Source organism: Penicillium canescens (assembly GCF_028828765.1).
Source record: "Penicillium canescens strain IBT 15451 chromosome Unknown utg000003l_segment0_segment0, whole genome shotgun sequence".
Taxonomy (NCBI): domain Eukaryota; kingdom Fungi; phylum Ascomycota; class Eurotiomycetes; order Eurotiales; family Aspergillaceae; genus Penicillium; species Penicillium canescens.
This window is the reverse complement of record NW_026703965.1, coordinates 1,824,805-1,850,427: the sequence shown is the minus strand read 5'-3', so window position 1 is coordinate 1,850,427 and position 25,623 is coordinate 1,824,805. Positions and strand designations below refer to the sequence as shown.

The 25,623-nt window shown below is 50.4% G+C and overlaps 13 protein-coding genes across 13 annotated transcripts; 7 read left to right on the top strand and 6 right to left on the bottom strand.

Moving 5' to 3' along the window:
• Positions 1-1,131: 1,131 nt before the first annotated feature.
• Positions 1,132-2,085, bottom strand: N7446_004143 (uncharacterized protein; the record flags this gene model as incomplete). Its single annotated transcript, XM_058512892.1, has 1 exon — positions 1,132-2,085. The coding sequence occupies one exon, from the start codon at positions 2,083-2,085 to the stop codon at positions 1,132-1,134; it is 954 nt and encodes a 317-aa protein (XP_058374221.1).
• A 1,333-nt stretch (positions 2,086-3,418) lies between these two features.
• Positions 3,419-4,818, top strand: N7446_004142 (putative tubulin-specific chaperone c; the record flags this gene model as incomplete). The annotated part of the gene is made up of 4 exons (XM_058512891.1): positions 3,419-3,536; positions 3,612-3,772; positions 3,826-4,554; positions 4,615-4,818. 4 exons carry the CDS (start codon positions 3,419-3,421, stop codon positions 4,816-4,818), a joined length of 1,212 nt encoding a protein of 403 aa, XP_058374220.1.
• Positions 4,819-5,225: 407 nt separating this feature from the next.
• N7446_004141 (esterase-like/phytase family protein) lies at positions 5,226-6,873 on the bottom strand (the record flags this gene model as incomplete). Its single annotated transcript, XM_058512890.1, has 4 exons — positions 5,226-5,314; positions 5,368-6,220; positions 6,268-6,559; positions 6,650-6,873. 4 exons carry the CDS (start codon positions 6,871-6,873, stop codon positions 5,226-5,228), a joined length of 1,458 nt encoding a protein of 485 aa, XP_058374219.1.
• Positions 6,874-7,320: 447 nt separating this feature from the next.
• On the bottom strand, positions 7,321-8,642 carry N7446_004140 (uncharacterized protein; the record flags this gene model as incomplete). Its single annotated transcript, XM_058512889.1, has 3 exons — positions 7,321-7,397; positions 7,461-7,675; positions 7,735-8,642. 3 exons carry the CDS (start codon positions 8,640-8,642, stop codon positions 7,321-7,323), a joined length of 1,200 nt encoding a protein of 399 aa, XP_058374218.1.
• Positions 8,643-8,829: 187 nt separating this feature from the next.
• Positions 8,830-9,525, bottom strand: N7446_004139 (uncharacterized protein; the record flags this gene model as incomplete). The annotated part of the gene is made up of 1 exon (XM_058512888.1): positions 8,830-9,525. One exon carries the CDS (start codon positions 9,523-9,525, stop codon positions 8,830-8,832), a length of 696 nt encoding a protein of 231 aa, XP_058374217.1.
• Positions 9,526-9,904: 379 nt separating this feature from the next.
• N7446_004138 (coatomer subunit alpha) lies at positions 9,905-14,258 on the top strand. The gene is made up of 6 exons (XM_058512887.1): positions 9,905-10,142; positions 10,237-10,286; positions 10,346-10,665; positions 10,725-12,656; positions 12,689-13,710; positions 13,764-14,258. The coding sequence occupies exons 1-6, from the start codon at positions 10,113-10,115 to the stop codon at positions 14,016-14,018; spliced, it is 3,609 nt and encodes a 1,202-aa protein (XP_058374216.1). The 5' UTR covers positions 9,905-10,112; the 3' UTR covers positions 14,019-14,258.
• Positions 14,259-14,338: 80 nt separating this feature from the next.
• N7446_004137 (flavin-linked sulfhydryl oxidase) lies at positions 14,339-15,440 on the bottom strand. The gene is made up of 2 exons (XM_058512886.1): positions 15,044-15,440; positions 14,339-14,966 (listed from the first exon to the last, which is right to left on the bottom strand). Exons 1-2 carry the CDS (start codon positions 15,208-15,210, stop codon positions 14,471-14,473), a joined length of 663 nt encoding a protein of 220 aa, XP_058374215.1. The 5' UTR covers positions 15,211-15,440; the 3' UTR covers positions 14,339-14,470.
• A 166-nt stretch (positions 15,441-15,606) lies between these two features.
• On the top strand, positions 15,607-16,874 carry N7446_004136 (putative transcriptional regulator; the record flags this gene model as incomplete). Its single annotated transcript, XM_058512885.1, has 2 exons — positions 15,607-15,927; positions 15,998-16,874. Coding segments are annotated over 2 exons (1,164 nt in total), but the record flags the coding sequence as incomplete, so codon positions are not given.
• A 102-nt stretch (positions 16,875-16,976) lies between these two features.
• N7446_004135 (DUF5310 domain-containing protein) lies at positions 16,977-17,317 on the bottom strand (the record flags this gene model as incomplete). Its single annotated transcript, XM_058512884.1, has 3 exons — positions 16,977-17,063; positions 17,116-17,193; positions 17,243-17,317. 3 exons carry the CDS (start codon positions 17,315-17,317, stop codon positions 16,977-16,979), a joined length of 240 nt encoding a protein of 79 aa, XP_058374213.1.
• Positions 17,318-17,548: 231 nt separating this feature from the next.
• On the top strand, positions 17,549-20,117 carry N7446_004134 (putative AP-1 adaptor complex subunit beta; the record flags this gene model as incomplete). Its single annotated transcript, XM_058512883.1, has 6 exons — positions 17,549-17,625; positions 17,700-17,720; positions 17,802-17,933; positions 17,996-18,633; positions 18,684-19,614; positions 19,667-20,117. The coding sequence occupies 6 exons, from the start codon at positions 17,549-17,551 to the stop codon at positions 20,115-20,117; spliced, it is 2,250 nt and encodes a 749-aa protein (XP_058374212.1).
• Positions 20,118-20,889: 772 nt separating this feature from the next.
• Positions 20,890-22,112, top strand: N7446_004133 (NAD(P)-dependent alcohol dehydrogenase; the record flags this gene model as incomplete). The annotated part of the gene is made up of 3 exons (XM_058512882.1): positions 20,890-21,063; positions 21,152-21,760; positions 21,819-22,112. The coding sequence occupies 3 exons, from the start codon at positions 20,890-20,892 to the stop codon at positions 22,110-22,112; spliced, it is 1,077 nt and encodes a 358-aa protein (XP_058374211.1).
• A 311-nt stretch (positions 22,113-22,423) lies between these two features.
• On the top strand, positions 22,424-24,340 carry N7446_004132 (threonine synthase THR4). Its single transcript, XM_058512881.1, has 4 exons — positions 22,424-22,516; positions 22,590-22,893; positions 22,940-23,039; positions 23,095-24,340. Exons 1-4 carry the CDS (start codon positions 22,463-22,465, stop codon positions 24,248-24,250), a joined length of 1,614 nt encoding a protein of 537 aa, XP_058374210.1. The 5' UTR covers positions 22,424-22,462; the 3' UTR covers positions 24,251-24,340.
• A 1,064-nt stretch (positions 24,341-25,404) lies between these two features.
• On the top strand, positions 25,405-25,617 carry N7446_004131 (uncharacterized protein; the record flags this gene model as incomplete). Its single annotated transcript, XM_058512880.1, has 1 exon — positions 25,405-25,617. One exon carries the CDS (start codon positions 25,405-25,407, stop codon positions 25,615-25,617), a length of 213 nt encoding a protein of 70 aa, XP_058374209.1.
• Positions 25,618-25,623: the final 6 nt, after the last annotated feature.

Here is a 25,623-nt window from a genome sequence, read left to right as displayed (position 1 = left end):
GCTGAAGGATGTATTGTGTGGTATAAGAGAGAGTGTGTAAGGTTTTGTGGAAGCGTGAGAATGCAGTGTCTTGAAAATGAATGAGAGATGAAGTGAGTCATTTGGAAGTAGACTTTCCCTATAGTTGGAAACCCTAAATCTGGCAGAATGTTCTTTCCCTCTCACGACGTTGGCCTACGTAAACATGACAAATAACTGTCTTACACGAACACCTCGAGGAGTTTTACTTTCAGACTCATAGTATAGACGCCGTCCTCGGGTGATCAGGAAGAAGATATGTAGGTGGTCAGTCCCATCAGCATTCATATTTAACTTGACCGTTGCTGAAGCTGATGATAGCCTCATTAGGACTTTTAAGTCTAACTAGGAGACTGGCCTTGCTCATCATGACGAGAGACTCGGGGTTTTCTGGCCCACGCTGCATATGTGTTCGCCGCAGAGAACCATTCTGAATGGGCGATTCAAGTTCTCCGCCGACATGGTGCTGATATCGAAGCAGAGAATCATGACTATCACTCAGTCACGATAAAGCTCATTCTTGACCGTGACTTACCTGCGCCGTGGCATAATATACAAGTATGCAGGGCTTCGCTGCAGCAATTGAGATTCAACTATGATCAGGTGGCTAGGAATATTATGATGGAACATAAGTTTGTGCTTCTATATTCGCAGATGAATTCAAAGCAAAATGAACGTGCAGCCATTTTATGAAGTCGGCGATCGACATCCTTTCTTGGAAAATGTTATTTTAAGAAGCCTAGTGAACTGAGTTTCACAAAGATACTGGCCTATATAGATTCAACTGATAAGGAATATGTACCCTTTCATAGGTGAAGATGTACCTTCGCTAGCTCGCTTTTCATCAAATCCGTTATCCTTGCTTGCAAACTGAAATACTCTATATGGTTCATTTCGTAGAAGACTTCGTTTTGGAAGTACAGTCGCTTGGTTCTCGACTTTAGATAGTTTATGAGCTTTGTAACAAAAGGGCTTATGCGAAACCTACAACGAGCTATTACATATTGAACGGTCTGCGATTTGGTAATATGAGTGACAAGCTATCAAGATCGCCGTTTGCATGTAAGCATTTGGGAAGGCGGGCATATGAGCTCGACAGCGAGCCAGAATATATTAGAACAGTAACTTGGTGATGTTTCGAAAATCTTGCATTTGAATAAGGATGTCACCTTCCCCTTGTCCTGGGGATCGGTCGTAAAGCGCAACAAATGGGATGTTCAAAGGGGCCCCGATAACTCTGTTGGGCTCCACGTAGACCTCCTGCGCCGAGTAAGGCTGCTGGATAGGGGTTGGTTGGGGAATAAGAGGAGGGATGTTTGGAGATTGCGCGCGGAGTGAATCGAGGTAAACACGGGTGAGTGGGCGTGGAGCATTGTTGGGAGCTAATTGCCACTTTTCAAATGTGACCTCGGCCGGCTTGATGGAGATGACCATAACAATGCGTACCTCACCCTGCGAATCCACGAACCATCTCTTGGCGTCTTCACGAAGTCGATTTAGGGATTCTGAAACCCCTGTCTCGATAACAAAAGTCGGCCATCCTGACCTTGGAAGCCCGACAGGGCAGCGAGCTGGTGGCAAAAATGCTTGATCTGCTTGTTTGCCTTTGCTAGTGGTGGGCTTATAGGTCGCTGTTGCAACCCAGGCTGCGTCCGACCAGTCGAGTCCCATTGCATCAAGCTTTCTATCGATCACCCTGGTAACCTTGTCTGTAGTTGCATCGTGGGCTTTTGACGGGACCACCTTGATAAGACCAGTGGTTCCTTCCCACTGGAAGCGGTATTGAATGCCCCCAAGGCTGCTGTCGTGCTCTTCATCGAGCTTTTGGATCGTTCGTGTAGACAAATTGAGGACAACAATCCACTGGTTACCATTTCCGTTCTTTTTTAGGGACTCCAATAGCTTCTCTGCTTCGATCTGGAGATTCTTGAGGCGGGAAAATGTTCGTACAACATGCTCCGGGGGAAGGGCGCACATAAGGGAAGCGGAAGATCTGTCACTCTGGGACATTTTGTGAGGTGGGAGGGTAATTTCGGAATCAGTGTGATCAATAGAGACGGACGACATGGTGATGGATGATGGATGTATATAGGCGGCAGGGTAATACCCGGTAATTGTGCCACCTGATTGGACGAGGCCTTGACGACAAGCCCCTCAACTTAAACTTAAAATTCTCAAGTAAGCTATGCATGGTCGAAATTGAAGAGACAAATACACACCTGGTCACACTGGTCTCGTACGTAGTGTGGTTATCAAGCAACAATTGCATAACAGGATGGGATTGTATCGAGGAAAGGCAGTTACCATCTATCCAAATTAACTATCATGAGGTGATCACCTGACATGGTACCTTCCTTTTCCTGGCCCGCCAGCTAGTAGTGAATGGATCATTCTTCCCTTCTTCCAGACAATGAGGTGATGCCTAACTGACTGAGCAGGTTGGGAATTGTTACGGACACAACAGGTTTTACTAACGTGATTCCCGCCCGAGCTGCGCACCCGGTCGAGCTGCGCACCCCAAAACAGATAGTAAATGCGATAAATTACCACTTTATATCTCAACAATCTTATCTATGTATGATAAGATATTAAAAGTATATAATATAGATAGTATTTCTAACCTACTGGGGAAGTATAGAAAAATTACTAGAAGCATTAATGGAGATATATATATTTATGCCCCCCATGTCAAAATTACGCCGTATTTTATGGTAAAGCATCGACATAATCATCTAAATTGCTTAAAACTAAGGTATATTATTTCACATGCTAAGAAAAGCTTATACCCTAATATCTAAGTAAAAATAACCTATGGTTGTTGAGATATGAAGTAGTAATTTATTGCATTAACTATCTGTTTTGGGGTGCGCAGCTCGACCGGGTGCGCAGCTCGGGCGGGAATCACGTTATCCGAGGACCCTTATGTAATTAGAAATAGCAGGAAAAGGAGTCATTGATATCTCCAATTGGTCGGATACAGTTACCGGTCGTGAAACAGGGTTGGTGCCTTATTGCCTGATCGGATTATTGAGGCTCCGAAGAAATGCGGGATGATCGACGTCACGATGGAGAAATGGAAATGATTCTCGCGTCAATCCGAGACCTATCAGTGATCCTGCAGAGAACTGGATATATTCTAATTCAGCCCTACTCAACCGGCAAGCACGTTGTACTTTCAGGTGTTGCGTTTGTGGCTTGAACTGTTGGAATGCGGGGGTATTAATTGACCTCATTCCCTCTCAGAGCTACAGGCAGAGCTACAAGGAAGTTATCAAAATCCATCCGGCCTCACTGTGCGGGGTGGCATGATTCGCTGAATCGACGTCATTGCTACATTTCACGTAATACAAGACTTGACCCCCGACTTTCTTCCTTTACCTGATCTCCCTCTCTATCCACCATGGCCGAAGCCGAATTACAATACACCCGTCGGTTGTCGGCGGACAACCAGACGGTCTCTAAATCCGAGATTTCCTTGAAGGAGCGGTTCTTCCGCTACTTCCAGCATGAGATTACCGGTATGCTCTATTATGCTCCATTGTGTCCCCCACTCGCGGCAAAGAAGCTTCTCACTAAAGTAAATTGAATTCTAGACCTCCAGCAAAAGATGGACCACCTCGCGGATACTTCACTTGTGGGTGGTGAACGTGTAGACGCAACAGACCACTGTCTGGCTGGAATTGTGCGCTTATCGAATGAAGTCAAAGATGCAGCAAGCTATATCCCTACTTACGACCAAAGGGTGTATGCGGAGGTATGCCACACTGAGAGTCTTGTTCCTTGTGGGCATAACTGATCTCCCCACAGGCCATCAAAGCTTTGCAGGACCGACTGAGCGAGACACGTGCCACCTTCCAACCCCGTTCAAAGTTCAGCTTCAAGACCAAGAAGAACGCCTCTGCCATCTCTTTGTCTGACGCCGCAACACTTGCAGCCGCAGGTCGGCTCAGTGTCCCTGGTTACCGTTCCCCTGGCGCCTCCTCCGCCGATTCCTCTGCAAACCAGACACCCAACTACCCTTCCACTCCGCTCAACGAACCGGATAGGCAGCACCAGCACCATGAACGACCAGAATGTGCACCTACCTCATTCCCGATCACTGCAGTTGATGATTTCGCTACAAAGTCTCACATTGACAAGGCCAGTGGTCCATTTGCCGCCACGGGTGTCTCCTCTGTATCTGTCGATGACCATTATGGACTGCATATCATGCTTCCGTCCTCCGGATCGAGCTCCACAGTCCCCGCCTCGATCACCTCCTTGGAACACTGCATTGTTGACATGTCCATTCCCACGGCCAATGGAAAACCGTATGCCAGTCTTACCGCCAAGGATATTAAAGAAAGCTTGCTGGTATGCGGTCAGGTGAATGGTCCTGCCCATATAACCGGTGTTGAGAATACTGTCATGGTCGTTTCATGCCGTCAGTTCCGGATGCATAACTGCAAAGACGTTGATGTCTACCTCAGTTGCTCTAGCAATCCCATTATTGAAGACTGTTCCAATGTCCGATTTGGTCGGATCCCCAAGGCTTATGTCAGTATTCTATCTGGTGCTCTTGCTTTTCTTACCAGCCATACTAACTCGTTACTGTAGGCATTGAACCATGACCGCCCTGATAACGAAGACCGCTGGAGCCAGGTCGAAGATTTCAAATGGATTAAGCCAGAGCCGAGTCCTAACTGGAGCCTACTTGACTCCAACGATGCAGTCCCGGAAGAAGTCTGGGCAGAGATTGTTCCTGGCGGGCCGGGATGGTCTCTTGAGGACATTTTGCACGCTATCAACCTCATCAAATGATAGTTTCACGAGATTCACCTGATTGACATCTCGTCTCTCTTCGAAAGTTTTATCAAATATTAGTTTCCTATCTGGCCAAAGCCTTCGATCTCGGTACTCTTTTCACGACACCCTACGGTCTCCATGTTTACGTCAAACACCAAGTTCCACTCATTCTTGTTTCTGTCTTTATGTTCACCTATGAAGTTGTGCGGTCTATGTATGGTGAAGACTGATGAGGATTTCCATCTGCGCTACGTTCTGCTATGTATTTGTAACTTTGGACACAAATCAAGACAACATTGAAGGAGGATATCTGCTCGTACATTGGGACCTTGTATATGACTGCTAGTCACATCACTGCCAGTGGAGGCCTTTCCTGTGCTTCTCGAAATGAGTGATCAAAGTGAAGCAGTAGCCGGCAAGCTCTAAAACTTCAACTTGAATGCCAGAATTTGAGTGTCAAGATCGTAGCCCGACTCGTCCTTGTAATCAAACTTTCCAAAGTTCATGTGTCCTAGGAAACTATTAGCCATCAACCCACTTGGTCCCAAGAAGTGATAATCGTACCATCCTGAGTTATGAAGTCATTGTCACTGAAACTGAACAAGAAGTACTCCGTCTCTCGAGCCCCAGCATGTGCAGAATTCACCGGCACAACCGAAAGACTTTCCCACTTTTCATTAAGAAGGAACTCATCCACAGGACCACCATTATGAAGACGGAATTTCCCCAGCTCCGAATTCACATTATAATCCAAAAACGAGCAATACTCAACCGGAACAACCCCGTCAAACAAAACACCCTCAGACGAAGCAATCGCCCCTGTCGCATCGTCATAGTTCTTCTTCCCCTTCAAATCAGTAACAACCGGACTCCCATTTAACGAGAAAACATCCGCATGTCGATAAACAGACCTTGTCTCCTCCTGCCCCCTCCCAAATCCAGAATCCCTAGCCAAAACCAAGAAATCTCCAGTCGGCAACTGATGAATCTCAGATTGTCCAGCAACACGAACCGCCTTCGCAGGATCCTTTTCCATATAATCCGAATACGTAGGCAGCAAAACCACATGCTCACCCACCAACACAGGCTCACGCCCATGCCCACCAATATCATAAACAAGCAACCTCGCCGGCCGCCTCGAGCTCTTCCCAGGCCCACCCTCCTGATCAAGCGCACTCTGCATAAGAGCATACAACATCCGCCCATCAGCCGAAACAGTCAACCCCTCAAGTCCCTGGTTATTATTCCTCCCGGACTCCGTATTCACAGGCTCAGGCACCGCATCCGGGTTATAAAGCGGCGGCGAATCAGCATTGAAGCTGACCGTACCGTTTCGGCGTGGTAGGTATGCCTGCGGAGGCTGGATGGCGTGTTGCATGCGTCCCGCTGCGTTGAATTTGTAGATGTACGGTCCGTACTCATCAGAGATCCAGAACCCGCCATCGTGCGTGTCCAGGGCTAGACCTTCTGTATCGATAGATACTCGTCTGCCCCCGGGCCAGGGCCGCCGTAGCCGTTGCCCGAGTAGGTTGATGCTGGGAGTGGGGGGAAGCCGGGGAAGCTTGCGTGTCCGGTTATGTCGGCGTCTAGGCCTGTTGTTGGGGCGCCGGTTGGGTCTGTTAGGAGGATTGTGTCGAGGTATTTTAGGTTGATATTTGGGGGAGATGGGTGTTTGGAGGTTGCGTTGGGTGCTAGTTTTAGGGTTATGGTGAATTTGTGGATGCGTGATTGGAAGTTTAGGGTGCCGTTTGTGTTCCTGGATATTGTTAGTTGGAGGTCTTGTGTTATCTTGGGATATGTATCTTGCCAGCCTCGGTCTGGGAGTGTATAGACAACTCCTGAGTACCTATCCAGCCCTGTCTTGTGCCAGGATGATTGGTCAATGGCAATTGAACTGCCAATTCCTCCGATTGTATCACCATATTTGTCCGTAGCATTCGAAGGAACGAATCCATAGCCAGCAAAACCGGTGTATTTATATGTCGTCCCAGCGCAAGTCGTCTGGTTGACAATATGTTCAGCAGCATGTGCTGTCGCAGACAGAAGAGAAATTAAGAAAGTCCACTTCATGGCGAAAATGATTCAAGTTGATCCGTGATCATGTTGACTTGCGGTTTCCTTCATATTTATGTTGTTCCATACATTGTAGATCTTTCCCCCCTCATCCGACATCGCATTGGCAACTATTCCTTGTTAGTGCAACGAACTAAACAAACACAACGTGCGGGTGGTGCCGTGCGCCATTCGCTGATCGGACCTCCAGGGATTATTGCACATTGAGATATTGTCCGAGTCCGCTTTAATCTCAATCTACGTCAATCATTGCCCTGGTGGGTATGCGGAGCCTAACGCACTATGTGATCCTGGTGTGCGGAGGCTCCGGTGCCACGTTTGGTAATGATTTGTGCTCAAGTTTTAGCTGATTTGGTAGTCAACTTTTTAAATTATTATTAGATTACTTCCAAGTGATTTACTAGATCACGAATCGACTCGTGCCAATTTTGGAGATCTTTAGAATCAAGTGTTCCAGGTTGTTGGCAGTTTCGGGTAACTTTTCGCGTCGAATCCCAGGTCCTGATAGACAGTTGCATCTCCTGCATGTACGTATGTATGTCAGTAACTAGTAGGATCAGTAGAAAATCAACGCAGGAACATACCCTGTAGAGCATCGATTCGATCTTCATTTTCACCTTCCAACTTCTCCAACTCTTCGCCGGGCTCTTCTTCGTGAGGCAACTTCTCGCCCTGGGAAGTCGCAGCTTTGCCAAGGTTATTCTGCGCCTCGCCGATCATAAGAAATTGGGAATTCGGATAGTCCAGGAACTCCGGTTTGAGAGGCACCCATCGGAGGTCTCCGAACTTCTCGAGTACCCTAACGAAGAATGAGTTAACAACAATGTCCTTCTCCTCATAACTGAGGGCCATGCTTACTGCGGTGGATACTCTGGATTCTTTGGTAGCTGCCCAGCCGGCGGACCCGGGAACTTAGGATTCTTCGATTGAACAATCCAACTGCCGCGTTCACGGAGGCCAAACTCTTCTTGAACAGAACCCAATTCAGCAGGGATAGTCAGAATATATGCGAGATGGGAGGCTCGCGGTGTGGAGGTAAGCGCATAGACACCTTCCGCATAAGGTCTGGCTTCCTCGATGTGACGTTCACCCGCGGTCTTGGTCTGGTATGTCTTTCCAGCAATGAAGTTTTCATGGAGTGCTTGCATGGATTGGCCAGCCTTTTCAACGAATCCCATGTCTCTCTCCTTGCCGGAGGTTGGGAACTTCTTCTTCGGGAGCATCATCAAGCGACATCGGGCGTCTTTGGCTACCGGGCCTTGGCCGCGGTCGAATTCGGCGCCTAATGGGGCTGGACGCAGCACGAAGAAGCTTCGGGAAATGTCTCCAATGCTGTGGGGCTCTTCTATGTTGACGCGTGGTCGGAAGAAGAAGTATATGAAGCCCTTCTCGAGGATGTTGGAGGGTACTACATCTTCCCTCGCCTCGGACTTATGGATGCCCGCCTCGATACTTTCAGGTTGCTTCGGGGGCTTCTCATCGGGCTGCGGTCCAGATGGTTTGTCCATTTCGGCTGGTGCTTTGACTGACTCTGGCGTTGGGGGCCCAATTTCCGTTGCGCTCGGTGCCACATCTTCTGGTTTTTGTCCCGGTTTGATGTCGTCAGATTTGACGTCCTCGGTCTTTTCCTTCTTGGGCTGCGGAGCCTTCTCGGTTGCAGCCTTCCGCTTCGTGCCTTGGGAAGGTCTTCCAGATGGCTCAGCGGAAGTCGCAATGGCATCCTTGGCCTTCTGAGCCGCACGGCGCGATGATGTTCGTGTAACCATGATGTCTGATAGAAGTCGCAATACTGATCTCTAACAAAATGGATAATGAGAAGAATGAAGTTGAGAAGCCACTGATGTGGAACTCTACAGCGTACCATGAGATGAATATGACGTCATTTATACCGCGTTTGATAATCGTCACGCGTCATGCTTTACTGATGATGCAGAGAAAATCAGGTATCATAGATCAATCAATGTCCATCTCGTCGGCTGCAGAATCATCCATGGTCTCGGTACCGCTCAGGTCGGGCGTTTGGGCCTCGGAACTTGAACTTTCATTCGTTTTGGGCTCCCTGAAAGCGTGGAACGAATCGGTGTCATGGTGATCCCAAGACTCTCCGCTGTATCCTCTTCGTCTTTTGCGGTTATCATCATGTACTTCACGTTGGGGCTCTGCCAATGTAGATCTTCGCCTGAAGGAATGAGAGCCACAATGAGAATGTGTAGAGCTCGCAGTAGAGACTGGCTTTCTCTTCTGTCCCCTCTTTCCCAGGGTGAGCTGTTTGGTTATATTGCTGTTGTCAGGTTGAAGATTCAGACCGTTCATATATTCTCTCAAGTCTCGCTGCCAGCGTTCAAAATAGTCTGGAAGACATGGTAGATCGTGCCTTGGCAATGTGGCATCTGGTTCGTCGTCCGGCTCCTCAATGGCATATGGCCTGATGACTTGGCTATCATCGCTGTCATGATTTCCATTACCTTCAAATGAGTCGATGTCGTGTGTAGGCGTTGAAGGACCCGAGTCGTTGACGCTGTGGCCACTCTCGTCTGTCAAATGCCCCGCGGGATCGAAAGGACTCAGTCCTGGGGTTTGCTCAAAGAGTGTCTTGTGATCCTTTTCAGATAAACCGAGGGTGGGATCGGTCATGTAGAGACCCTCCATTGTAGATCGTTTCTCGTCCAAGTGGTTAAATGGAGTTATGCGCAGGATGTGTTGCGAGGTACATAATGAGATTTATAAATAGAGACAAGAGTACGGAGTAGAAGTGTCAAAGTAAATAAGTTTCTAAACACAAATATAGGAAGGCCAGAGATGGAACTCGTAAGAAAGTTATGGTCCCCGTCAAAACATCATGGCCTTCCAGATGCTTCCGCGGGGAGTATGGGGAGTACATGGGGAGCAACTCCACAAAGTTGGGTTAAATATACTTAAGACACTTCTGTTTTACTATATAATTAACTAAATATCGAATAATTCCCGATCTCACGATCTAATAATAAGTCAACTATGTAATCCCCGTAGGATCGAGCTCCCCCCTGATCGCTCACCGCCCGGCGGCATGATTGGCCGTGGCATTCGCTTGAGTAGAGTCCACGTTTAGTTTACTGCTTCACCAACCGTCCAACGTGTTTACCTTTGCTCTACCTTCTTTCTTTTGGCAGTGGATGCGGTGGTCACCCCTGCTCTTCTTTACTATCTAGTGTGCGGAGCTTGCTACTTCAAAGTGCGGCTCCGGCCAAGTCGTCAAGATGCAGTCCTCCCCAAACATGCTCACAAAGGTACGCCCCTCCCAATGGCCTCGGAGCCATCTTCGCGCCATCAATAGGTGTCTGCACAGTCAATTGGAGATTCTAACCATCATCTCTCGCCCAGTTTGAGTCGAAATCCTCCAGAGCCAAGGGAATCGCATTCCATCCCAAACGGTCAGTGTTCCGCGGAGGGACACCTACACGTCGAAGCATCTGAACTGACCTTGAAACAGGCCATGGATTCTCGTTTCTCTCCACTCTTCCACTATCCAGCTGTGGGACTACCGCATGGGAACTCTCATTGACCGATTCGAAGAACACGATGGCCCAGTCCGAGGCATTGATTTCCACCCGACCCAGCCCCTGTTTGTGTCCGGAGGTGATGATTACAAGATTAAGGTCTGGAACTACCAGACTCGGAGATGCCTGTTCACATTGAATGGTCATTTGGATTATGTGCGCACAGTGTTTTTCCACCCCGAGCTCCCTTGGATCTTGTCTGCCTCCGATGATCAGACAATTAGAATCTGGAACTGGCAAAATCGGTCACTCAGTACGAGGCCCCGGAATCCCCTGTGCTGACATTGACTAACGCTTTCTCTTTTTCTCTAGTCTGTACGATGACCGGTCACAACCACTATGTTATGTGCGCCCAGTTCCATCCCACCGAGGACCTCATCGCCTCCGCCTCATTGGATCAGTCCGTTCGCATTTGGGACATCTCCGGCCTGCGAAAGAAGCACTCGGCCCCAACCTCGATTTCGTTCGAAGACCAGATGGCACGAGCCAACCCCAACCAAGCCGACATGTTTGGGAACACCGACGCGGTTGTTAAGTTTGTGTTGGAAGGTCACGACCGTGGTGTGAACTGGGTGTCGTTCCACCCCACACTTCCTCTGATCGTATCGGCTGGTGACGACCGATTGATCAAGCTCTGGCGGATGAGTGATACCAAGGCCTGGGAGGTTGATACTTGCCGCGGTCACTTCCAGAATGCCTCTGCTGCTCTGTTCCACCCCCACCAGGACCTCATCCTTTCCGTTGGCGAAGACAAGACTATCCGTGTGTGGGATCTCAACAAGCGTACTTCCGTCCAATCTTTCAAGCGCGACCTCGATCGATTCTGGGTTATCGCTGCCCACCCTGAGATGAACCTGTTTGCCGCAGGCCATGACACAGGTGTTATGGTCTTCAAGCTCGAGCGGGAGCGTCCTGCGTCCGCCATTTACCAGAACCAGCTCTTCTACATCACGAAGGAGAAGCACGTCAAGTCGTATGATTTCGCCAAGAATGTTGAGTCGCCGCCAATGCTCTCACTACGCAAGCTGGGCTCCCCTTGGGTCCCTCCCCGTACCGTCTCTTACAACCCCGCTGAACGTGCCATTCTGGTTACCTCACCCGCCGACAATGGAACATATGAGTTGATTCACCTCCCCCGGGATGCTACCGGTGCGGTCGAGCCTACAGACGTGAAGCGTGGCCAGGCTACATCCGCAGTCTTTGTGGCCCGCAATCGGTTTGCTGTCTTCAACCCCTCGACCCAGCAGGTCGACATCAAGGATCTCAGCAACTCCACGACCAAGACTATCAAGGCTCCTGCTGGCACGACTGACATTTACTTTGGTGGCACCGGATGCCTGCTTTTCATTACCCCTACGCATGTCTCTCTCTTCGATATCCAACAAAAGAAGCAGCTTGCGGAGCTTGCTGTTAGCGGTGTGAAGTATGTTGTCTGGTCTAACGATGGTCTGTACTGCGCTTTGCTCAGCAAGCACAATGTCACCATCGTTACCAAGTCTCTCGAGCAGGTGAGCACTCTGCACGAGACTATTCGTATCAAGAGTGCCACCTGGGATGATGCCGGTGTTTTGCTCTACTCTACCCTCAACCACATCAAGTACTCGCTCCTTAACGGTGATAACGGTATCATCCGCACCCTCGACCAGACCGTGTACCTTGTACGCGTGAAGGGACGCAATGTCTACGCCCTGGACCGTAACGCCCAGCCCCGCGTCTTGGAGATTGACCCGACTGAGTACCGATTCAAACTTTCCCTGGTCAAGCGGAACTACGATGAGATGCTGCAGATCATTAAGACCTCCAGTTTGGTTGGCCAGAGCATCATCTCTTATCTGCAGAAGAAAGGCTACCCCGAGATTGCTCTGCAGTTCGTTCAGGACCCGCAGACCCGCTTTGACCTGGCCCTTGAGTGTGGTAACCTCGAAGTTGCCATCGAGATGGCTCGGGAGTTGGACCGCCCCAACTTCTGGACCAGACTGGGAACCGAGGCATTGGCTCACGGTAACCACCAGACCGTCGAAATGACCTACCAAAAGCAGCGTAATTTCGACAAGCTCTCTTTCCTCTACCTAGCCACAGGTGACCAGGAGAAGCTCTCTCGTATGGCCAAGATCGCTGAACACCGTGGCGACTTCACTTCCCGCTTCCAAAACGCCATTTACCGTGGGGATGTTGAGGACCGAATCCACATGTTCAAGGAAGTGGACTTGTATCCTCTTGCCTACCTCACTGCCAAATCACACGGTTTGACCGAAGAAGCTGAGTCAATTTTGGAGGCATGTGGTCTCACCGAAGATCAAATCGGCCTGCCTACGCTCGAACACCCCTGAAGGTTGCACACCCCATTGTGCCTACCTTCAAGTCCAACTGGCCTGTTAAGGCAGCTGGTCACTCCTCCTTCGAAAAGGCGCTCCTTGGAGAAGTGGGTGCTGCAGATGACGAGGCTGGTGCAGATGGTTTCGAAATCGAGGAGGAGGAGCAAGAAGCCACTCTTGCTCGGGAAACTCTGGATGATGACGAAGAAGATGCTTCTGGCTGGGATATGGGAGATGATGTCAATGTCGAGGAGGATGTCGACTTTGTCAACGTGGAAAGCGCCGAAGCTGGCGCAGGCAGCTCCGAGGCCGACCTATGGGCTCGTAACTCCCCACTCGCTGCTGACCATGTTGCTGCCGGCTCCTTCGAGACTGCCATGCAGCTCCTGAACCGTCAAGTCGGTGCTGTCCAATTTGCCCCTCTGAAGAGCCGTTTCCTTGATATCTATAAGGCATCCAAGACCTATCTTCCCGCGACTCCTGGCCTTCCCCCTCTGGTCAACTATGTTCGCAGGACTGTCGAGGAAACTGATGCCCGCAAGATGCTCCCAATCATTCCTCGGGACCTCGAAACTGTCGCCAATGTTGACTTGCAGGAGGGCTACGCCGCTATGCGCTCCAACAAGCTTGAGGATGGTGTGACAATCTTCAAGAACGTTCTTCACACTGTACTGGTCAACACTGTCTCATCTGAGGCTGAAGTAGAGCAGGCAAAGAAGATCATTGCCACTGCCCGGGAATACATCCTCGCCATGTCTATTGAGCTTGAGCGTCGTACTCTCTCTACCGACACCCCTGAGAACCTCAAGCGCAGCCTTGAGCTGTCCGCTTACTTCACTATCCCTAAGCTTGAGGTTGCTCACCGACAGCTGGCATTGATGGCTGCCATGAAGCTCGCCTTCGCCAACCGCAACTACTCCTCCGCCTTGAGCTTTGCCAACCGGATGCTGGCCAATGGCGGCTCGGCTAAGCTTTTGGATCAGGTAAGATCCCCCGGCTCAGCCATCTTGATACCCATGCTAACTATGCAAAACAGGCCAAGAAGATCAAAGCCCAATGCGAACGCAACCCGCAAGACCAGATCGACATTGACTTCGACTCCTTCGCCGAGTTCGACATCTGTGCCGCCTCCTTCACCCCGATCTACAGCGGCTCCCCCAGCGTGTCAGATCCCTTCACCGGCGCCAAGTACCACCCCCAGTACAAGGGCAGCGTCTGCCGGATATCGGATGTCACGGAGATCGGCGCGCCGGCCAGCGGTCTGCGCCTGTTCGTCCCCAGTCAATTTTAATTGCAGCATGACGAAGCTTCACGGTTTTTTACCTTTTCCCCTCTCTTCTTCTTGATATGAAGTTACAAAACGGGTTCCTTTTCATCTGCACGAAGAGAAGTTGTGTTTGGTGGCGCTTTTTTTTATTGGCTGGGAGAAAGACAAAACTTCCTGCACAGTCCCCTGTCTAGATGTCTTTTTGTATCCAAGATTATAATTTCTTAGCGATCTAGTTTGTATGCGAACATGTTTAGTCCTATGTCTTTCTATATTAACTCATAAGAGCCCTGCATACGTAGTAAGTCGAAGCTCAAGGTATAGCAGGATATATCTCTATAGAAGTCCAATCTATATCAATTCGCTAGAATATGCATATCTAATGTACAAAATGTCCAACAAGATGAGTAGAGAGAAGAACAAACCAACACCAACCATAAGCATACAACATATTAAACATCCTCAACACCCTACACTTAATCACACCTCCCATCCTTCCACCCAGTCCGCCACCTCTCCTCCCAAAACCGACAATCAAACTCCTTCTTCCCAAGCTTCCGATTAACCTCATTATGCGCCTCACACATCCACCACCCAAACTCCTTCCGACTCTCCAACCGTGGCTGATTCCGTCCACTGGGATGCGCCATCCAAGTCTGGAAATCATCCGCGCAAACCCAGCACGGGTAAAGCTTCGAGAAGAACTTCAAGAACCCCCGCATGTTATCCTGGTGTTCCGTGTTTGCTTTTTCAGGGTATGTCGCTGCCATCGAGTGCAGGAGTGTCCAGGTTGAGCGGCCTAGTTGTTCGACGTCTGGTGGGCACTCTGCGGGTGTTTCGCTTGTGGAGGGGGTTGCTGCTGTCGCTAGGGCTGCTTTTGAGGTTGTCGTTTGATTTGTGCTTGTTGGGGTTTCGGCTTTGGCTTGTTTTGTTAGGGCTCGCCATGAGGCGACGGATGTGCAGGTGCGGCAGCTGGTTGACCGGGTTAGTATATACTTGATTGATAGGTCGGTGCTGGCTGAGTCTGTGTGAATGTGGGTGTTACTTACGGCTTGCCGTCCTTGCCTAGCACGACACCCTTGGGCAATGGGGCTTTCGAGTCATCGTCTCGGGCTTGCTTGGATGAGCTTGCGGCTGCTGATGGTTGCTGGTTGAACACGTTCCCTGTGCCTTTATATTGGGCATCCACTCGCTCCGGTTGTACTTCAGCCATCATTGATTCCGTATATGCTTGAGGTAATCGGGGAATTGGGTATTGATGGTGGTGTATGTATGTCAGGGCTGATTTCTAATAGATGCGGAGAACGGCGGAGGCGAATAGAGGCAATAGTGCCGGAACGTCGGCGCGAGAGTTGACAAATGAAGGGTAAGATGACCGTAAGAGTCTTCGGAAGAGGTCAACAAAATAAAAAAGGAACAGCAATAGATACTGGCGAGCTTTTGGGCAGTTGTAAATGATTCCAGGTGAAATGTCTCGCCGATCAATCTCGATCCCGCTTTGTCATCCTATGCGCGCTCTCCGACGCGCATTGGAGTTACTCACGGATTGCTCTCATTCAGGCTAACTCGCATCTAATTTCCTTCATATATTCTCTTACTGTCCAAATTTGATACTGAGCTACATATTTCTGTACTCGAAACCCCGCCAGTAACCCTCTCACTGCCACTGGACGATATAAAAATGGCACCGAAGTATACCATGTCCGACTCCGAGGAGGAAGTGGACGTCGCGCCCACAGCTCCCTCTGACCAGGCTCTTGAGAAGGGTCTTCGTGATGGTGTTGCTGCGGTTTACAAGGCTGGAAACATGGAGGAGTTGACCGTGAAGCGCGTGCGCCTTGCAGTTGAGAAGAAGCTAGGGCTTACAGAGGGATACTTCAAATCTACGGATGACTGGAAAGCGCGGAGCGAAGAAATTATTCGGGATGAAGTGGTGAGGAAATACATCAATTGCGAGTGGAGCTTCGATATTAGGACCGATACTGATTTGCGATCTTATACAGGAAACACAAGACAACGCCGCGAATAATCCCGAATCGCAACCTGCGGAAGCATCACCATCTCCTTCTCCAAAGCCCAAGAAGACCTCCCTTCCCAAACGGGCAAAGGGCGAGAGTGCGCCTAAGCCCAGGAAGCGCCAGAAGACGAAGACACCGGAGTCAGACGAGGAAGACAAGCAAGACGATGCGTCTGTCGCATCTGACGAAAGTGAAGAGGTCAAGCCCAAGAAACGAACCAAAGCACTAGCCAAGAAGGAAGCGGCACCAAAGCCCAAGAAGGTCGCGTCTGACGTCTCCGATATGTCTGAGAACGAATCTGATCCTGCCAAGCCGCCCCTAGCTGCGAAAGATGATTCTGGAAGCGAGATGTCGGTGGTTCTTGACGAAGAGCCCCAACCCAAGCCCGCGCAGAAACGGAAGAGTGCAGATGGAGCTGCCACTAAAGCGAAAAAAGCACCAAAAGCGCCCAAAGCAAAAGACGCGGACCTTGACCCAGACCAGGCCGAAATCAAACGGCTACAGGGATGGCTGATCAAGTGCGGTATCCGCAAATTATGGGGAAAAGAGCTGGCTCCGTATGATACCCCGAAGGCGAAGATCAAGCATCTTAGGGGGATGCTGGACGATGCCGGGATGAAGGGCCGGCCATCTCAGGAAAAAGCCAACCAGATCCGTGAAGAGCGGGAATTGAAAGCGGATTTGGAGCAGATCCAACAGGGTGCGAAACAATGGGGTGCGAAGAGCGACGAAGAGGAAGGAGATGGCGATGCGAAGCCCCGACGCAGGCTCGCTCGAGGACGGCAGGCGCTTGCGTTCTTGGAGAGCGATGGCGAGGAGACCGATTGATGATATCACATAGTTTGTAATAGGTGGACTTCCCACGTTCAGCAGCTGGGCTGCTTGAATGCCGATGACTGGGTTATGCTTTCATCTCACTTGTACTTCATAATCGAAATATAGGGTTAATAGGGATTGCATTCCATCAACGTCCGGCCTTTGGTCCGCTCATGCGCTGTGCTACTAGACTGAAGACAGCGACAGAAGAAATGAAGAGGACGAGATTGTAAAACTAGTAGAGAGTATGAGTATGTGCCCGTGGGCCTTTTTCAAGGGTGACATACAGCTGTCCGCGAGTACTCGTTCTCCTCGGCCTCTGTTCTGGCCTCAACAAAGAGACGTCGCAAGTTAGGGAGATTAGCCTGCATACATGTTAGTCTTGGCACATTAGCAAGTGTGAGTTGAGCTCACCATTGAGACGTAGACAAGATCTGGGGTAGAGTCGGAGGTTCCAAAAAGGAGAAGAGCGGGAGGTCCAGAAGCCATTTGTGGACAACTTTTGGATCATCCTTTCTCTCCCTTCCCATCCCTCCTGAAACTCCCCCACCATTCTTTTATTCCTCGATTGTTCAGAGGGATATTCCAACAGCCTCCATATTCCTCGAACCCGCGCGACCGTGAAGCTCTATCCCGCCCGCAGTCGCCCAACCCTCAACTTCCATCCCCGAGTAGGCGGAGGCACGACCTAGTCGTGGCTGAAGCTGTTACAACTTCGTCATGGCGATGAACAAGATTCGCGGCGCCTTTGCGGTGCCCCGCAAGGGAGAGACCTTTGAATTGCGAGCTGGCCTTGTGTATGCGGCCCCCTCCACAATGCGCTGTCCACTTCGGCATGATGAAATAACAATGATACTGACCATTGTCACAGCTCCCAGTATGCCTATGAACGGTATGTCCAGCAGCAAAGCATTTGACCACCTTTATGCACCTTTGGGTCTAGGGCGAGGATGGGTGACTGACAGCACAATAGGAAGGAATCCATTCAGAAGACGATTATGGCCATGACTCTGGGCAAGGATGTCTCAGCTCTATTCCCGGACGTGCTCAAGAACATTGCTACGGCAGACCTTGAGCAGAAGAAATTGGTCTACCTTTATCTCATGTGGGTTTCATGGCGCGCCCCAACATGGCTACGTGTGCTGACCGGTGGAATCCCACTCGCAGGAACTACGCCAAATCCCACCCTGACCTATGTATTCTCGCCGTGAACACCTTCGTACAAGACTCTGAAGACCCCAACCCGTTGATTCGTGCGCTGGCAATCCGAACAATGGGATGTATTCGAGTGGAAAAGATGGTGGACTACATGGAAGAGCCCCTCCGCAAGACCCTTCGAGACGAGTCGCCGTATGTCCGCAAAACCGCTGCGATTTGCGTGGCCAAGCTTTTCGATCTAAACCCGGCACTGGCCCTCGAGAACGGATTCTTGGAAATGCTCCAGGAGATGATCGGTGACCCCAACCCAATGGTCGTGGCGAATTCGGTGACTGCGCTGTCTGAGATTCACCATACGGCACCTGAGACACAGGCCCTACAAATTACGAATAACACTCTACGGAAAATGCTCATGGCATTGAATGAGTGCACAGAATGGGGACGCGTCACTATTCTCTCCACTCTGGCTGAATACAAGACGGCTGATGTTAAGGAGTCGGAGCATATCTGCGAGCGAGTTGCGCCTCAGTTCCAGCATGTCAATTCTAGTGTGGTTCTTGCGGCAGTCAAGGCTGTGTTCTTACACATGAAGAACGTTAACCCTGAACTGGCGAAGAACTACCTTAAGAAGATGGCACCACCATTGGGTATGTATTCCCGCTGGAGTAGGTTCATTTCCTTTGCTAATCTTGGATAGTCACCCTGGTTTCGTCGGCTCCCGAAGTGCAATATGTGGCATTGAGAAATATTGACCTTTTGCTGCAGAAGCAGCCCGATATTCTCCAAAAGGAGCTCCGTGTCTTTTTCTGCAAATACAATGACCCGCCATATGTCAAGTTCCAGAAGCTTGAGATTATGGTGCGCATAGCAAATGACCGCAATGTAGACCAGCTCCTGGCTGAATTGAAGGAATATGCCCTCGAAGTTGATATGGACTTCGTCCGCCGAGCCGTCCGAGCCATTGGACAGGTCGCGATCAAGATTGAGAGCGCTAGCGAGCGTTGCGTCAACACATTGCTGGACCTTATCAACACGAAGGTGAACTACGTCGTTCAGGAAGCGATTGTTGTCATCAAGGACATCTTCCGGAAATACCCTGGCTACGAGGGTATCATTCCCACTCTGTGCCAGTGCATTGATGAGCTGGATGAGCCAAATGCCAGAGCCGCTCTTATCTGGATTGTTGGAGAGTATGCCGAGAAGATCAGCAATGCGGGTGATATCTTGGGAGGCTTTGTTGACGGATTCAATGAAGAATTCTCTTCGACCCAATTGCAGATTCTTACCGCGGTCGTGAAACTCTTCCTCAAGCGGCCCGAGAAGGCTCAAGGTCTGGTGCAGCGTGTGCTTCAGGCAGCCACTGCCGAGAACGACAACCCGGATGTCCGTGACCGCGCCTACATCTACTGGCGTCTTCTGTCCAACACCAGCGATTCGAATGCGACCAAGAACATTGTGCTCTCGGAGAAGCCTCCAATTGTCACCACCATCCACTCACTACCACCGGCACTCCTCGACCAGCTCCTTACTGAGCTGTCCACCCTCTCTTCCGTCTACCACAAGCCCCCGGAGCAGTTTGTCGGTGCTGGCCGGTTCGGTGCCGATGCTGTCCAGCGCGCTGCTATCGAGTATGTACCCGTCCTCTTACTTTTACTAAACACCTTGCTAATCCATCTGCAGGGAACAAATCCAGAACGCGCGCGAGAACCCATTGGCTGCAGCGGCAGCCGCCGCAGCCGTCTCTGGCTCTTCCGCACCTGCGCAGGCGCAAAACAACGTCGAGAACCTGCTGGACATCGATTTCGACGGCGGTGCCCCTGCCTCGGCGCGAAACGAGCCGTCTAGCGGCATGTCCGGTCTCGAGGGTCTAGGCGGAACCCCCGTGCGCGTCGAGTCCCCCGCAGTTGGTGCCCCGGCACCACAATCCAGCAACAACCTAGATGACCTATTGGGCGTGTTTGGCGACTCAGGTCCCTCCCAACCCTCATCGAGCGGCGGGAACGGCGGCGGCCCTAGTGTTGATCTTATGAACGGATTCTCTGGCCTGGATCTCTCAGGGAACACGCCTGCGCCTCCTTCAGAAAACAATCAGACCAAAAAGTCTAACGAGGATATTTTGTCGCTCTTTTAGAGTGGTATAGTTAGGTCTAGTCCACTCTACGGGCTAGGTTGTGTTATGTCCAGGTGTTTCGCAAGCGAGGATCTGGCCAGAACGAATAGATTGTGTCTTTATGTGTTTAATTTTGATTGCATCTCTCCAACGGAATTCAAAAGGCTCGCATGTACATTTCTTTGCCTTTTCAAATATCGATTTTTTGCTGTGGCTGCATGCAGATAAGCGTGGTAAAGCTTGGCTAAGCCCTATAGAGCACCTGCATATGTATGACGTATCAACAACACCTTTACTTGCATGTAGAAACATGACGATAGAACAATGAATAGCGGTGATGAGGTGATGTACATCGTGTACAGTAGCGAATATCCACCCTCATACACCTGTGGACGGCTCCACCGAGGGGCAAAAAGATAAAGGGAAAGTAAAAACAAAAAAAAAAAAGAAAAAAGAGCGGGAAGAGAGACAGAAGCCAAACCGATCACAACGTGCGCCAATCAGCAGTAGGAAATAATTAGCAACTGCGGTTCTTTCCATGTGCCCAATTTATGCCCTTATCAGACACGCCGAGTCTCTTTCCCGAAGGCCTTCCGAGTCTCCATTCGACTCCAACTTCACGATATCCCGTCGGGGTAAAACTGCTTACCAATTTCCAATGGACACCGAAGTTTCCAGCTCCGAAAAATGTGGACTTTGGGTCAGTCCCACTGCCGCGGATATAAATGGGGCAGAGGCCCCGGAGACAGGGCTTAGTATTTTCACCGTCAAATCTACATAGAACATCTCCAACATGGCGACAGACTACAAGTTCGAAGGCTGGATGGGCCTTGATTCCACTGCCAGCGAGGGCAACATGGTCTGGCAGGAATTCACTCCCAAGAAGTGGGAAGAGACCGACATCGATATCAAGATCTCGCACTGCGGAGTCTGCGGTTCTGACCTGCACACTCTGCGCAGTGGCTGGGTGAGTCTAACGGCCCTTAATCAAAAATCAAAACCCAATTCATGCGCAATTACCAGGTTAGGGCTAGTATACTAACCATCTTAATCAGAGAGCATCCGACTACCCCTGCTGTGTCGGCCACGAGATCGTAGGCACCGCCGTGCGCGTAGGAAGCCAAGTATCCGACATCAAGATCGGCGACCGCGTCGGTGTCGGCGCGCAGAGCGAGTCCTGTCTCGGCCGCCAGGGTGACTGCGAAGAATGCGCCATGGGATTGGAGCAGTACTGCAGCAAGAAGGTTATCGGCACCTACAACAGCAACTTCTACAACGGCGACAAGTCTTACGGCGGATATGCGCTGTACAACCGTGTGCCTGGCCACTTCGCTATTAAGATCCCTGATGCTATCACTTCTGCTGATGCGGCGCCTATGCTCTGCGGTGGTGTGACTCTTTACAGTCCTCTCAAGCACAACAATTGTGGTCCCGGCAAGCGTGTTGGTATCATTGGTGTTGGTGGTCTCGGTCACTTTGGTGTGCTTTTTGCTAAGGCTATGGGGGCTGATAAGGTTGTTGCTATTTCGCGCAAGATGAACAAGAAGGAGGATTCGCTGAAGATGGGTGCTGATTTGTACATTGCTACTGATGACGAGCCGGACTGGGCTACTGCCAATGCTCGGTCTTTGGATTTGATTGTTTCTACTGTTTCTTCTACTAAGGTGAGTTCTTTCTCTACGTCGACTGTGTTGAGGTGGGCATAGGGCTAATTCTGGATAGATGCCCATGGTCGAGTATCTGGGTCTTTTGAAGACCGGTGGTACTTTTGTTCAGGTTGGCCTTCCTGAGGATGGTGGTCTGTTCGCCCCTGTTCGCAACTTGATGCGCCGTATCAAGCTTGAGAGCTCGCTCGTTGGTAGCCCTAACGAGATCCGCGAGATGTTCCAGCTTGTTTCAGAGAAGGGGATTCGCCCTTGGATTGAGGAGATTCCTATGAAGGATGCCAACAAGACCATTGTTGATATGGAGGATGGCAAGGCACGCTACCGCTACGTGCTTGTCAATGACCAGTAAAAAGGTATAGATATAGAGATGATATAGAGATGAGACCATGAAGAGAACGGTGTTTTGACAATAGATTTGGGGGTTGTACTTGACATCTCCCTGCACAGTGCTGTTTAATAGCATCTAATACAGTAGTATTCCATAAATTTCCGTGCATCTCTTCACTTTCGCCTCAACTTCTTCATCCGCATCTTCTTCGCCAATCAGGCCGCACACGTGAGCGGCGCCGCTCTCGGAGACGCTAGTCCTCATTGGGATACAGTGCCCCCGCGGTGGGATGAATCATTCCTCTTCTTTGTGCCTCTCTCTCCCTGTGAATCATTTACTTTTATGCCAATTGACTCTATTACTGGCCCATCATGTCTCCAACACTATCACAAAAATACTTGAGCACCCGGGGTGCGGAGTACGGAGTGAGTTGACCCCGATACAAAAAAAAAAGAAGATCTGTCGCAACGGCTACTAACTCACCAGTTTTGTTTCTAGTTGTCTTTCGAGGATGTTGTTCTCAAGGGCCTGTCTTCGGACGGTGGTCTGTTCATTCCTGAGGAGATTCCTGCCCTCCCCGCCTCATGGGAGACCGAGTGGCGCGACTTGACATTCGAGGAGCTGGCATTCGAGATTATGTCGCTTTACGTCTCTCGAGACGAGATTCCCGCCGATGATCTCAAGGATATCATTCAAAGGTCCTACTCGACTTTCCGTCACACCGAGCGTACTCCTTTGGTTGAGTTGGAGAAGGACTTACACCTGCTTGAGCTCTTCCACGGCCCTACCTTTGCCTTCAAGGGTTCGTTCCCTTCTCTCCCTTATTGAATTGTTCTAATATTCTTTAGATGTCGCCCTTCAACTCCTTGGAAACACCTTTGAATACTTTCTGACCCGCATGAACGCTGGCAAGACTGGCAAGGACAGACACCATCTGACCGTTGTCGGGTGAGTACTACTGTTCCTTTTTCCTATACTAGAGCATTTGACTGACTCTTCGAAGTGCTACCTCGGGTGATACTGGCTCGGCCGCTATCTACGGTCTCCGAGGCAAGAAAGATATCTCCGTGAGCATCTTATATCCCAACGGCAAGGTCTCCAAGATCCAAGAGGCCCAGATGACATCCGTCCTCGACCCCAACGTGCACAACCTCAGAGTGGAGGGCTCCTTCGATGACTGCCAGGACATCGTCAAGGCCCTCTTCGCCGATAAGGATTTCAACACCACCCACAACATCGCCGCCGTCAACAGCATCAACTGGTGCAGAATCCTCGCCCAGATGACCTACTACTTCCACTCCTACTTCTCCCTGATCAAGTCGCCCGCCTACAACAAGGGCTCTAAGGTCCGCGTAGTCGTTCCCTCCGGTAACTTCGGCGACATCCTGGCCGGCTGGTTCGCCAAGAAGATGGGTCTCCCCGCCGACAAGCTCGTCATCGCCACCAACGAGAACGACATCCTCGACCGCTTCTTCCGCAGCGGCGGCCACTACACAAAGAAGGCCCTCGACGCCCCTGCAGACCATGGAGTCAAGGAAACCCACAGTCCCGCCATGGATATCCTCGTCAGCAGCAACTTCGAGCGTCTCCTCTGGTTCCTCTCCTACCAGTCCGCCCCCACCGGCTCAGCCGAAGAACGCCGCAAGCACGCCTGCGACAGCGTCAGTGGCTGGCTCAACGATCTCAAGACCAACGGCGGCTTCCAAGTCCCCGGCGCCGTCCTCGAAGGCGCCAAGGTCGACTTCGAGAGCGAGCGCGTCAGCAACGACGAGACCATCGCTACTATCCGCGATATCTACTCCACATCATTCCCCAAGGGTCTCACCGCCGGCAGCGCTAAGAGCTCCAAGACCGGTGGTTACATTTTGGACCCACACTCCGCTGTTGGTGTTGCTGCCTCCCGCCGCTCTATCGCCCGTAACCCCGGCGCTGCCCATATCTCTCTATCAACTGCTCACCCGGCTAAGTTCGCTAGCGCTGTTGACCTCGCTCTGCGCTCTGAGAATGGTTATGACTTCACTGAGATCTTGCCTCAGGAGTTCATTGGCATTGAGCAGCGGGAGAGCCGTGTTACGGATGTTGGCCGTGAGGCTGGTTGGCAGGGTGTGAAGGAGATTGTTAAGGCTGAGGTTGAGCAGGAGCTGCAGGGTCTGCGTTGAGAGTTGATTCTGTTTTAGACGTATATATGTGCAGTGCATAAGTAACAATCTTGGTTTTAAATTCTTAAAAATATACAATTTTGATTTGCTAGAAGACAGACACCAACATGTATCATTGATAGATCGTGCATCATACATAGTTAAGTCGATATTACCCCTTCTCCTATCCCATCAACCCTTCCGCCGATCCCACAGATCTTGCTTGTTCCTTCTTTTCTCCTCTTTTTTCCCCCCTGTCTTCTTTCTACATCGTTGATTCCATTGATCATTTTGGACCGGTCAGTCTACGTAAACCAGCCATTCGGACACCTCGGGCACCTCCCTCTCTCAGGGCCGCGGGTGTACACTGAGGGAAGGATAGTAAGGCTGAACAATAAACCGGAAGAGCGCAGAGCCTCACGAAATGAACTTACTTTTCAGAGTTCTCAACATTACGCCAGCAGAGTAAATATTTACAGCTATCTCTGAGGAGAATAGCTAGTATATGGAGATTTTTGGCATTGTCCGAACACTGATAAAGCGAAACAAGATACCTCTACTCTATGATCACTGACTCTTGAAAAACGGAGCACTTGCATTTGTGAAAGAGTTGCTGCCGATGTTTGCTTTGGTACAAGTTTCGGTACTAATAGATCCTTTGACGGCTGCTAAGATCTACCTTCTTCCTAAGGTAGTGGCAATGCTAGCCCTTCTCAGTGCAAAACGTGGTGGAGAATGTTGTGCAAAGTATCGAGACAGCACCAGTGGCCTAGATACCAGCCTTGGCCAGGGTCGTAGGGACTGTGGATACTGCTTTGGCAGGGAATGCATCGCTTAGAATAGCTCTGCAGTCGCGTTGACCACAATGGTGTTAATAGTGTTAATAACATCGAAGAGGGACATAGCTCGATGTTATCAGTCCAGAACCGATATAGGACTGCCAGTGTACTTCTTGAGTTTAGCAATCATGCACTCGAGGATATCTGTAACAAGCTGGTCGAAAACGGGTAACGTTCCGTGCTATTAAATTGTTCGATATTCATTGCGACCACTCGGAGAGGGACGTCTTGGCCTTGAGCCGGCTAACCTATTCAATAATTGCGCGAGTGCCTTTGTCGCCGGAAAGGGTGGTGCGGGATCTGCTGTGTTCTCCAAGAGCGACAAAGTCAGTCACCATGACGCTGAGGTTGCCGGTCTACTCACTTGCACCACTGCTTCCAAGACGTGCTTTGTTCAACTACTGGGTTACTCAGTCCCATGAGGAATATGTCTACAGTGCAGATGGGATTCGACTTGGTGCCATCGCCATTACAGGAAGCTGCGCTCCTATCGGTATCAAAAGTCAGTACTATGACCTTGCTCGGTTTGGATTTGGTCAGAATGGGTAGGAGATC

Coding starts and splice junctions, on each gene's coding strand:
- N7446_004137 (XM_058512886.1), bottom strand. CDS start 15,210: ATGATGGCTGAAGTACAACCGGAGCGAGTGGATGCCCAATATAAAGGC. Junction 14,967..15,043: donor CTAGGCAAGGACGGCAAGCC/GTAAGTAACACC, acceptor CCGGTCAACCAG/CTGCCGCACCTGCACATCCG.
- N7446_004138 (XM_058512887.1), top strand. CDS start 10,113: ATGCAGTCCTCCCCAAACATGCTCACAAAG. Junction 10,287..10,345: donor ATCGCATTCCATCCCAAACG/GTCAGTGTTCCG, acceptor ACCTTGAAACAG/GCCATGGATTCTCGTTTCTC. Junction 13,711..13,763: donor CGGCTAAGCTTTTGGATCAG/GTAAGATCCCCC, acceptor TATGCAAAACAG/GCCAAGAAGATCAAAGCCCA.
- N7446_004132 (XM_058512881.1), top strand. CDS start 22,463: ATGTCTCCAACACTATCACAAAAATACTTGAGCACCCGGGGTGCGGAG. Junction 22,894..22,939: donor CCCTACCTTTGCCTTCAAGG/GTTCGTTCCCTT, acceptor AATATTCTTTAG/ATGTCGCCCTTCAACTCCTT. Junction 23,040..23,094: donor CACCATCTGACCGTTGTCGG/GTGAGTACTACT, acceptor GACTCTTCGAAG/TGCTACCTCGGGTGATACTG.